This window comes from Lithobates pipiens, unplaced genomic scaffold (genome assembly GCF_037356315.1).
Source record: "Lithobates pipiens isolate NorthernLeopardFrog02 unplaced genomic scaffold, aLitPip1_a1.2 Scaffold_23, whole genome shotgun sequence".
Taxonomy (NCBI): domain Eukaryota; kingdom Metazoa; phylum Chordata; class Amphibia; order Anura; family Ranidae; genus Lithobates; species Lithobates pipiens.
Window position 1 is genome coordinate 228,773,187 of NW_027507785.1, and position 12,376 is coordinate 228,785,562.

General features: G+C 44.8%; 1 protein-coding gene across 1 annotated transcript in view; it reads left to right on the forward strand.

The window, feature by feature from the left end:
* Window positions 1-9,879, forward strand: part of GCLM (glutamate-cysteine ligase modifier subunit) — a 71,126-nt gene extending 61,247 nt beyond the window's left edge. The window contains exons 6-7 of the mRNA XM_077452890.1: window positions 7,046-7,160; window positions 9,257-9,879. Of these exons, the coding sequence (XP_077309016.1) occupies window positions 7,046-7,160; window positions 9,257-9,429 (288 nt within the window). The 3' untranslated portion in view covers window positions 9,430-9,879. The remainder of the gene's footprint in view (window positions 1-7,045; window positions 7,161-9,256) is intronic.
* Window positions 9,880-12,376: the final 2,497 nt, after the last annotated feature.

Genomic DNA, 12,376 nt, shown 5'->3' on the forward strand with positions numbered 1-12,376 from the left:
CTGCCCTCCATGGGCGTACTTTTGAGTGAGGCCTTAGTAGGAACTTTGCATAAATGTTATGTTGTGGTTTTATGTGCAAATAAGGATGTGTGGGTTTTTTGTTTTTTCTGTGAAAATAGCAATCTGATAAACATTTGTGCAAGTATTGTGGGGCTAAAAAAAATTTGTAGCATCTTTTTTTATTATACAGGTCATGTGCTTTCAGGAAATGTATGGGGTGGGGGTGGTGTCTTTTTAAAGAAGCTATAAGTGAAAAAATCCAAAAGTCTGGCCGCCTGCGTGTACAAAATGGAGCACCGGGCCTGGCAGTGAGAGGTTTTAATGCAAACTAAAAATCCCTGTGTCTTGAGTGCTACTGTGTATGATAAATCTCTGAACATGCCAGTCTGTGGTGACTGTGTGTACAGACTCTTATTTTTCATAATTTATTTCCAATCTTGCGCAAGTTCCGAGACTTAAGTTTGTGGTGGCATTTAAAGGATTGCTTGAATAACTTAACTCAGTGACAATCGCACTCAGGCTGCAGGCACCTAGATTGTGGGCCCACAAGCTGGAAAATCTTTGTGCAGGGTGGGGCTCAACGTAACATTAACCACTTAAGGACCGCCGCATGTAATTATACGTCGGCACAATGGCACGGACAGGCACATACCCATACGTGCCTGCCTTCCAGCGCGTGGGGGGTCCGATCGTTTCGCTTCAGGTCCGTTTCGCTTCAGGAGCGATCCGGGATGAGGGGATGGACATTTGGTTTCTGGCCATCCCCTCGCGATCGCACCTGGCGAATGAGAAGCTTCCCCTGCCTGTGTAGGAAGTGATGCCACTCTCCTCGTGGCGGTCTTTTTGACCGGGTTTGGCAAGGAGAGAAGATGACATAGTAAGTGCACCAACACTACACTCACACATGGGTACACATGGGCACATTTTGCCCCCTCCCAGTCAGTGTCACTGATTGCAGTGATCATTTATTTACTGATCACTGCATTTGGTCTCAGTTGTGACTGTAAAAAGTGTCAGGGCAGTTAGTGTTGGGTCCAGGGTAGCCCCCTACCCCCCCCTTAATAAAGGTTTAACCCCTTGATTGCCCCCCAGGTAACCTTTTCACCCCCTTTTGCCAGTGTCACTAAGCGATAGTTTTTCTGATGGCTGCATTAGTGTCACTGGTGCCGCCAGGTAGCTAGTTATTTTTTAGGTTCACCGCCAGGTTTTCCCTAATCATTTTTCAGGACAGCCACTATGAGATAGTCTCCTCCTCTTCCTCTGGAAACACTGCGCCAGTCCATAAATTCTTATTTCCCCTGCCGGACCTCAGTTATTAGCGTTTCCTCCAGCGGGGAGACACTGTGCCGGGACCAGGCCGGTCAGTTGGAGGCTGTGGCCATTTTTTTTCCGTCAAGAACCCCGTTAAAAGAAGCAGGGGCTTTGTAAGGAGAAACTGGATTCAAGCCATTGGAATTGACGTTCGGCTTACTTACAACACCAGGTATTGCCACCCCTTCCTAGTCAAGCGCGGCTTCAGGTCATGGACTCCTATCATGTCTACAGGGACGCAGCTAGCAAGCCGTTCGGATTTCCCTGTACAAGGGTACAGAACGCCTTGTTTTTTCTTGGAACCGAGCGGGCCGAATGATGTCGTATCCGGCGAAAACTAAAGCTTCACCTTGAATATGATCGACTTCTGGTTCCGGGTCGTGGAGCTGATAGGAGGGCCAGGCACAAGCTGGAGACCAGTCGGAAACGTGCACAGGCAGCATGAGACTCTGTAGTAAGCAGCCACCTGCAGTCATGTCAGAAGGTGATGCTCAACCAACAGACACTACCTCCAGCATTCCTAAGGTAAGAGCACCCTGGGGAGGGGTACTCTCCATCTAGGATTGCCCCCCCAATGTATGTATCCTATTAGTGGGGGGAGACGGGACAGACCCTCTGGGTGGCCAGGGGGAGTGGAGGCTCAGATCCCTGCATTTAAAGTAGGGTCTAGTGCTCTCCCAGGGTTGTATCCTGAGCTTTGTAAATGACTTTTTTTTTTTTTCTTTTTTTTTTTTCCTAGCTTTCTGAAATACAAGTCCACGCATGGTTCTAAAAAGTGTGCCTCCTGTAGGGACATTTTAGGGGAATCCTGGACAAAGGTGTTGTGCAGAGACTGTATAGACTCCCTTGTTAAAGCGGGAGTCCACCGGGACTCCGCGTTTTTTTTTTTTTTTTTAAAAGCCAGCAGCTACAAATACTGCAGCTGCTGACTTTTAAATAGTGACACTTACCTGTCCAGCGCGCCCGCGATGTCGGCACCCGAAGCCGATCGCTCGCTCGGCTGCCGGGTCCCGCCGCCATCTTGGGTATGGGAATCAGGAAATGGAGCCTTTCGGCTTCATTTCCCGGTTCCCTACTGCGCATGCGTGAGCCGCGCGGCGCAATCCGGACGGTCCCCGCTGCCTCTGGGAGCTGTGTGTTTCCCAGCAGGCAGCGGGGCACTTGCTGAAGGGGGCGGGCGCTTGCGGAACGTACGCCCCGTTCCGCAGAGAGCTAGCCCGGAAGTGGGTGCAGTTACCTGGATTATCCAGGTAACTGCACCCCCCTCCCCCCTGAAAGGTGCCGATTGTGGCGCCGGAGGGGGGGGGGATTCCGATGAGCGGAGGTCCATTTTAGGGTGGACCTCCGCTTTAAGGAAAGGGAATCTGAACAGGAGTCAAGACTAGCAGCTTCAGTCAAAGAGCTCTTGTCCACCTTCTCCATTTAGATCCCTGTTTGAAAAGTTTCAGCTTTCCACGGGTCCAACTCCCCAGGATACAACCCCACCTCTAGCACAGAGTTCTGCTCCAGTTCAACCTGCTACGACAGGGGGGACAGATGTTGCAGGCCCTTCAGGGACAGAAAGGGAACTTCCAGACAGTTCCTTTTCCATTCCCAGGAGGGTTCAGAGGGGGAGGACCAGGACGGGGGGTTCAGGAAAACCTCCAGATATAAATTATCCCTTGATGAGGTAGGGGACCTCTTAAAGGCGATTTATACAACCCTCGGTATCCAGGCGGATAAGAAACCCCTAACCCTTAATGACTAAATGTATTTGGGTTTAGGGGAACAAAAGAGAAGGGTCGTTCCAGTATACGAGGTACTGATGGAAACAGTTAAAAAGGAGTGGCAGGATCCAGAGAGCCCTTTTCTAGATCCCTTAAAAGAAGATTCCCATTTTCAGAGGACCCGGCATGCATTTGGAATAAAAGTCCCAAATTAGATGCCGCCTTCTCCCAGGTCTGCAGACTCACGGATCTGGAGTTTGAAGACATGGAGGCCTTGGCAGATGTCATGGACAAAAGGATCGACTCTCTGCTTAAAAAAAAGTGTGATTCAGCTATCGGCAATTTAAAGCCTGAAATGGCAGTTACAGTAGTGGCTCGCAATTTAGAGCACTGGCTCTCACAGATCCAACAACATATTGAGGCAGGCACAGATAAGGATACCATTCTGTCGTCCTTCCCTACTATGCTGCGAGGTGTTGCTTACATAGCAGACTCCTCTCCTGAGTCTGTCCGCATGTCAGGCAGAACAGCGGCTCTAGCCAATTCCGCCAGAAGGGCCCTCTGGCTAAAGACTTGGCCAGGAGATGGTGCCTTTAAGGTAAAACTGTGTGGGATACCTTTTTAATGGGGGACCTCCTTTTTGGCCCAGGGCTAGAGACTGTTCTAGACCGCACAGCCGGCAGGAAAAAATCCTTTCCTCTTAAACGGAAAACCCCCATACGAACAAAAAAGTGGTTTTGTCCGCAAGGGCGCAGGGAAACCCCCAAACCAGAGGGAAAGAAAACCTGGCCCCAAAAAGGCAGGGGCAGAGGGGCGGTTTTTCGCCCTCCTGACCAGCCCCGTAAAACCCAGTGACGTTACAGTGGGAGGAAGACTGGGGAGCCTTTCTCCCACAGTGGGAGGCAATATCCCCCAATCAATTTATTTTAGGGGTGATAAGGGGGTACCTCTTGGAATTCTCAAGTCCACCCCCACAAAGATTCCTTGTCGCGCATCTACCCAGGTGCATGGCAAAGGCCGAGGCTTTGCTGGAAGCACTGAGGGAATTGGAGAATCAGGATGTTCTTCTCAAAGTCCCAAAAGCGGAAGAACGAAGGGGATTTTATTATGTCTTTGTAGTAAAAAAACCTTCAGGAAAATTCGGATTAATTCTGAATTTAAAGCCCCTGAACAGGTCAGTGGCATACAAAAGATGCCGCATGGAGTCGCTCTTTTCAGTAAGGGCTCTACTACCCCGCAACTGTTGCATGGTATTTTTGGACCTAAGGGACGCTTTTTTACATATCCCTATAGCGGAGGCCTCGCAGAAATTTCTACGCCTTGCCATAGATCTAGGGGGAGAAACGGTACACCTTCAGTTTCAGGCCCTGCCATTCGGGCTATCCTCATCACCCCACATTTTTACCAAGGTCCTGGCAGAAGCCATGGCATTTCTTCTGGGCCTTTGAGCGAAAAGTTTTGCAAGCTGTAGTCCCACCCTAACTGGTAAGTGCTCGTTTATCCTCTCATAGTGGCTGTCCTGAAAGACGATTGGGGAAAATTAGAGTTAAGCTTACCGGTAACGTCTTTTCCAGTAGTCTTTCAGGACAGCCCTAGTTACCCACCCGAAAATTGGGGGGGGGGGGGGTCTTACAAAAGACAAGAACCCAGCAGGATAATGGTATTTAACAATGTGTTATTAATGTGTTCTTGTGTCTCCCCAGCTGGCCGGAGGTAATCTCGATCTAAACTGAGGTCCGGCAGGGGAAGTAAGAATTTATGGGCTGGTGCAGTGTTTCCAGAGGAAGAGGAGGAGACCATCTCTCATAGTGGCTGTCCTAAAAGACGTTACCGGTTAGCGTAACTCAAATTTTTATAGCATCAGGGACCTCCATATACTACCTAATAAAGGTTTTAACCCTTTCACCAGTGATCACCGTATAAGTGTTACTGGTGACGCTGGTTAGTTTGATTTTTATAGCATCAGGGCACCCAGCATTTATTACCCAATAAAGGTTTAACCCCCTGATCATCCGGCGGGTGATATCAATTGGGTTTTAGATTCTGCGTCGTCCCCAGGCAGCACTAGGTTAGTGCCAGTACTGCTAACACCCACGCACAAAGCATACACCTCCCGTAGTGGTATAGTATCTGAACAGATCAAGATCTGATCTATACTAGAGTCCCCAGCAGTTTAGGGTTCCAAAAAACGCATTGTTAGCTGGGTCAGTCCAGATACCTGCTAGCACCTGCGTTTTGCCCCTCCGCCCAGCCCACCCAAGTGCAGTATTGATCAATCGTTGTCACTTACAAAACACTAAACGCCTAACTGCAGCGTTCAGAGTCAGACCTGATCCCTGCAATCGCTAACTGTTTTGGTGGCGTTTTATACAGTTGCTCGCAGCCTAGGTGCTTTTTTACCTGTGAATCTCACTAGTGTACCACTAAATTTAGAGCCCAAAATGGCAAAGCGAAGGTACACTGAAGAGGCCTACATGTTTCTGAGCATGACAGATGAAGAGGAAGTCACTCATCTGTCAGATTCAGGCTCAGTGAAATGAATGCCCTTAGAAATCCTGAAGGCGGTGCTTGGTTTTCGGGGTCCCATACGCAGCTAGGCTCTCAAAGTCCCCCACGTGTGGTATCCCCGTACTCGGAAGCAGCAGAATGTATTTTGGGGTGTAATTTTACATATGCCCATAGCATGTGTGAGCAATATATCATTTTAGTGACAATTTTGTGCAAAAAAAAAAAGTTTGTAATATTCCCGCAAAATATAAAATATTTCGTGGACTCCACGTGCCTCTCGGCAAATAGCTTGTCTACTTTCCAAAATGGGGTAATTTGGGGGGATTTTGTGCTATTTTAGCATTTTATGGCCTTCGAAACTGATAGGTAGTGAGGAGTGAAATCAAAAATTTGCACCCTTAGAAATCCTGAAGGCGGTGATTGGTTTTCAGGGTGCCGTACGCAGCTAGGCTCCCCAAAAAGTCCCAAACGTGATATCCCTGTACTCGGGAGAAGCAGCAGAATATATTTTGGGGTGCAATTCCACATATAACTATGGCATGTGTGAGCAACATATCATTTAGTGACAACTTTTTGTAAACTTTTTTTTTTTTTTTTGTCATTCAATCACTTGGGACAAAAAAATTCAATGGGCTCAACATGCCTCTCAGCAATTTCCTTGGGGTGTCTACGTTCCAAAATGGGGGTTTTGTACTGCCTTGCCATTTTAGCACCTCAATAAATGAGAAAAGGCAGTCATAAATTAAAAGCTGTGTAAATTCCAGAAAATGTACTCTAGTTTGTAGACGCTATAACTTTTGCGCAAACCAATAAATATACGCTTATTGACTTTTTTTCTTTTTACTAAAGACGTGGCTGAATACATTTTGGCCTAAATGTATGACTAAAATTGAGTTTATTCGATTTTTCTTATAACAAAGTAGAAAATATCATTTTTATTTTTTTTCTAAATTTTCGGTCTTTTTCCATTTATATCGTAAAAAAAATAAAAATCGCAGAGGCATTCAAATACCATCAAAAATTACGCAAATTTCATTTGTGTACAACATTGCATGATCGCAATTACCAGTTAAAGCAGTGCAGTGCGAAATTGTAAGAAGACCTCTGGTCCCTAGGCTGACAATTGGTCCGGGGCTTAAGTGGTTAAGCAAGTGATAGCACAGTCTGAGATTGGCCAGTCCTTTGTCACGAGTTGGTGAGAAGGGCAGGGGTCTTAATCGGTCTTTGCATCACATTCTGCTATCCTTCTGATGGTGAAAACGCTTGGGAGGAGGATAGTTGGTAATAGTGTATGGCTTGTATAAGTGGCTAACAAATTAGAAGATCTACTTCACTTTTTTATTTTTATTTATTTTTTTCCATTTTAATCATGATGCCCGGCTGGCTGGTAATTATTTTATTTATTTTCAGTCAAGGGCACTGTGCACCTTAGTGTTGCTAGTGATTTTTGGTACAAAGTGTAACTTTAATTTTGATGTATTTGTGACCTAAACGTATTCTGTTTTTATTTTCTTTTACAGATCAAGCCAAGTAGTAACCAAGTAAATCTTGCATCATGCTGTATAATGCCTCCTGATTTAACTGCTTTTGCAAAGGAATTTGACATTCAGTTACTTACTCACAGTGATTCTAAAGGTAACTAAAATGTTTGATTCTGGCTTGCACAGTGCTAGACCTCTCAGTAGGACATAATCTTAGTCGGCTTTGCACTAAAGAGTCAAGACTAGTTTTGTGACTCTTGGGTTTAACCACTTCCCGACCACCTTTCATACATATACTGTGGCAAGGCGGTTCTATTGCGCAAAATCATGTACTTGTAGGTGATTTTCAGTGGCTACCTCTGGCCAATCAGCAGGCCTGGTGGACACTATGTCCGCCGGCCACCTGCAAGCGATCTCCGCAGAGACAGAACGGCGCTCTGCTGATGTAAACAAGCAGACCGCCATGCTGTCAGGCATGGACACTCTGATCCGTGTTCCTTATTAGCAGGAACACTAGATCAGAGTGTCCATGCCATAAATATATCCCCTATATTGTAGACTTTTTGCGCAAACCAATATATCCTTTTTGGGATTTTTATTTTACCAAAAATATGTGGTGGAATACATATTGGCCTAAATATGAAGAAGAAATTCGATTTAAAAAAATAAAAATAAAATTATTGGATGTGTTTTTATAGCAGAAAGGAATTCTTTTATTTTTATATATTTTTTTCAAAATGGTCTTTGTCCACCATGTGGTGGGGCTGTGCCTGCACTGCATAGGGCTCAACTAATTTTTCTCTAGAGGAGAAGCAAAGAGAAAATTTACCTGATCCTCCCAACACCCTTGTGCTCTAGCAGTCTTGAATTATGACTGTTCCTAACATCCTGCAAGCTCGGAGTAGGATCTAAAGACCAGTAACAGTCCACCACTGGACTGCGGGGGAATGCAGTTTTCCAAAATGATCAGTTGACCTGAGCAGTGTGGGCACAGAGCCCCACTGTATGGGAGAACTTTTTTTGCCTGGAGTTGAGCTTTGAATTTTAAAGTGGAAGTAAACTCCCCTATCGTTTTCAGCCAAGGAAGCTGCCATCTTTGCCTCTGTTTAATGTTCAACTGCTATGGTGCTGCACATGTGATTCGTTATGACACCAGCCATTTGGATGGTTTGATAGTTTGGCTGAGAGCACAGCCAATGTGCAGTTAGCATTCCCGGCATGCCTTTTTATTTTTTTATTTTTTTTTTAAACTGTTTAAATCGATGGGTTTACTTCCACTTTAAGTTTCCATTTACTGTAACCTGGAGCTCATCTCTCACATTCCAATGTTCTTAAGACCCCTTTCACACTGGAGGCATTTTTTAGGCTCTACAGCACTAAAAATAGCGCCTGAAAAAAATCATCGGCTGCAAACCCAGTGTGAAAGCACTAGTCCTTTCACACTGGGGCGCTGCGCTGGCAGGGTGTCACAAAGTCCTGCCAGCAGCTTCTTTGCTGCAGTGTAGGAGCAGTGAATATACCGCTCCTGCCCATTGAAAACAATGGAGCAGTGCCGCTGCTGCGGCATTTTGCAGACGGACTTGCCCCTTTTTCACCCTAGCAGGGGGTTAAATCCACACCGCTAGAGGCCGAATAGTGCTGCTTGTGCCGCTGAGGTGTCAGCGGTAAGTGTGAAAGGGTCTAAGATTTATACAGGAAGAGATTTCACTGAGACCGATGGTCAATGAGACATCTGCATGACATGGCATTATGTCAATAATGGTGGTGGTTGCATGTTAAGTAAGCGGACCGTTGACTATACTCAGCCCTCAAAAATTCTCGCATTTTTCAAGTGGATTTTGAGGGCTGGCAAGCTGTCTGCCTGGGAACCGAGAGGGGGGAAATGGGTCACTCGACCGTATATAACGTTGAGCAGAAGGTACACAGCAGTTGAAATGAAAGCTGTCATCGCTGTGTTCCCTGCGCTCTGATCGGGGTGGCTCTCCTGTTCCCCTCATCCCTAGCACGGGCAGGCTGCGTTGGTGGGCACGGGCAAACTTGTTAATATATATTAAAACTTAATTCTGCATAAAACATTTAAGTGTCATTTTCATGAGATAATTTGAGTGTGTTTAGTGGTGGAATTGGGGGGCTGTGTTGGGTGGGTCAACTGGTGGCTAGTAGCTCAGGGCTCAAAATGTCGTGTTTTTTTGTTTTTTTTTTGTAACTTTTTTTTTTTTTCCTATTTTTTTTTTTTTTTTCACAATGCAGAAATCTTGTCTGAAGAGAGTTTTCAAGAAGTTCTGAGAGACAGTGTTGAGGGGAGTGATGCAGATGCATGGTCACCTGTGTGGGTCCTCAGATACTCGGTCATTGTTAAAACCCGTGGGATTATCAAATCAAAAGGCTACATTGTGCAAGCAAAGAGGAAAGCTCCTCATTAACAATTGCTTTGGAACAAACCACTGAAATGTTTTATCAGATGCACACAAATGTCTTTACACATAGAGATGTTCCTAAGACAAATTGACTTGGACGACAATATCAAAGCAATATCTGCAGCCACAATGTTTACCAGCTCCAAACTGCAAATGAAAATTTGAAAATATGTAAAAAAAAATGTATTTACCCATGGGAATCTGACAATTGAAGGGTCCATTGTGTTTTTCACATCACTAGGTGCCTCTGTTTTAAATGATTGCTAATGTTGGAGGGAACAGCCTTTGTTCAGGGCATTGCTACTACTACTACTACTACTACTACTAAAAAAAAAAAAAATCTCCAGTACTTCAAGCTGCTACATTTTTTGATTTTGTATAATCTGACATGCGATGAGAATCACGTCTTCTCCCCAGAAGTGATAAAGTGATACAACCACCTTTTAATGGCTTTTATACGTTGTGCTTGTGTTTTCCTCACTCTCGCATACAAAACCAACTGACAGTGAGACACTTGTAATAAAGGCATACATGTAGGCAACCATTGCTGACCTAGTAGTTGCTTGGCTTCAGAGTCATTGACCCAAAGCAAAGGTGCAGCAGGGTGGGTCAAAGCTCAGATCTGCAGCCATGTTTCGGGTCAGTATTTCAGAAGTTACTAATGCTAATAGATCGGCAGCCAGGCAACTAGAATTTTCAAATGGAAGGGTCTGCAATAGTAGCCATGTTTCCCTAAGATTGTCAATTTGCCCTAAAAATTTCTTTAGAGAAAAGCTAGTGTCATTTCAGAGGGCACCCTGACCAACTTGCTCTCCATGCCTGCACTATACCTGCCATTCCTTCCTTCATCATGGTGTGCAACAATATCCAATATTTCCGGGGTATAGGGGAGCATGTGATCACCTCCCAAGTGACTGACTTATGTAGTCTAGTAGTCATTTACTAGGCATGAGTACTGTCACCTGACAGATGGAGTAATGTCACAACCCTTTTTTTTTTTTTTTTTAGTGTAGCCCACTAGCCAGCACTGGGGTTTTTGGTGCCAGGTGAGTGGAAGGGGGCACTAATTGGGCAAGATGGTAGTATCTCTCAAGCTTAAAAATGGTGCTCACTAGCTATTATAATACTGGATTCATTCCTATAACTGTATTTATAAAATCGGCCGGAACAAGACCAGTAAAAATTATTATAATACAGTTGTGAAGGCTGTGTTCAAGTACTAAAGGCCACTTAAGATGTGTATGGGTGGCAAATTAACAAAGCCTGGCAATCCCCTTTTCTTGGGAGTATCTGCTCAGTTCTATGCTGTGACTGGCACAGACCAGTTCAGTTAGAGCCACATGCTCTGATTCCTCTGCCCCTCCCTGCCCTTGCTCTACTAGGAGAAGACAGTTTTTAACCCTGCCAGCTCTGCCTGTACTGTGTAGCTACTGCACAGGCAGAGAGGGATGTGAGCTTTTTGCAGACAGCTCAGAGTCTGTATGCCAGGTCTAACCTGGCTGGGATCTGCAGTTTTCTATATTGAAAACTGCTGCATTATCTTAAGAGGGTGCAGACACTGCGCCAATTTAATTTTCACTCTAAAATAGAAACTGACATGGGTAACCTAGAGAGGGACCTGAATCGGGTCCATCTGCTTAATCTGATGCACACTGCTCACACACCAGTAAGCTTAGGCAGGCCATTGATGATGCGATCCCCCCCCACAACCATGGGTTGTACATTCAACACAGTCAGTGTTGATGGGGAAATCCCTCCTGCAGAGCTATTGTCTACTCCCCAGTGGTGGGGGGGCACGCGGGAGCTGTCTGTCGGGAGAACATAGTGATTATTGCTAGTGGCTATATAGCTGCTGGCAGTAATTGCATACTAGGAATCAGACATGCTGTTTGTACCAAAGTCAATTGATGGATTGACCTAGGTACAGTCGGCCTGCCCATATATGGATCAAATCTCAACCAGTCTCTATTGAAGCGGCCAAGATTCTAACTGCCTATGGCCAGCTTTAGTCCATGCCCTTGTCAATCATTTTACTGCTTTACAATGAACGAGTACAAACCATTCAACCTGCAGAGAATAATTTGATTTTATTTTTTATTTTTTTGTCTAAGGAATATAGCAAGCTTTTTCTGTAGCAATATGATCTCTGCTCTTTTATAATATCCGCAATCAACTACTTGTTTTTGCGTGGGAAGCCTTAATGTACAATGTAAACATTTCACTTTGAAGGTTAGTCTGGTTTTTATTGTCCTTATCTCTGGAGCTGTACAAACTTAATATCATGACCTTAGTGCTTGGCTAGGAGAATAAGTCTTTTGATTATTACAGGATCTTACTGACAATTAACTTTTGTTTGTCCTGGCTTGTATACATTGTTTATCTCTCCAGTCCTACTAATGTACTGGCTGGACAATAGCTACTCAGTTACCTCCCAGATGGGCTCCTTGTATTCCAATTGAATGTCATTGCACCAGCTAGGGACTAGACAAACTTCTCTGACCCGCTACATTGTCTTTCACAATTTGAGCATATTATTAAATTCGTGCAGATGTATCGTAGTTCAAAATACTTGACCTCTTTTCTTTAGAATTACCAATTAAAACAATAATGTAAATATTTTTATGACAATGACTCTTGGCAGAAACTGATGCAAAGTAAAAAAAGCTGCTATAACCTTTAGACAAAGCAGACTGTAATACACATTTGTGGCTCTTGCATGCTGAAAGTGGCATTTCAGATAGCTAAGGATTATTAACAACAATTTTATGTTGGAGGGACTTGCTTGACCCTCTGGATGACCTAGTTGCCTAGGAAAGGCCAAAAAAAGGGTACTCTATTATCGTGACAGCTGTGTGCATGAAGCCATTTGGCTTGCTTAGGCTGATGCATATGTTAGTGTAAATGTTTTAAAGCGGAGTTCCACCCAAAAGTGGAACTTCTGCTTATTTGGCAC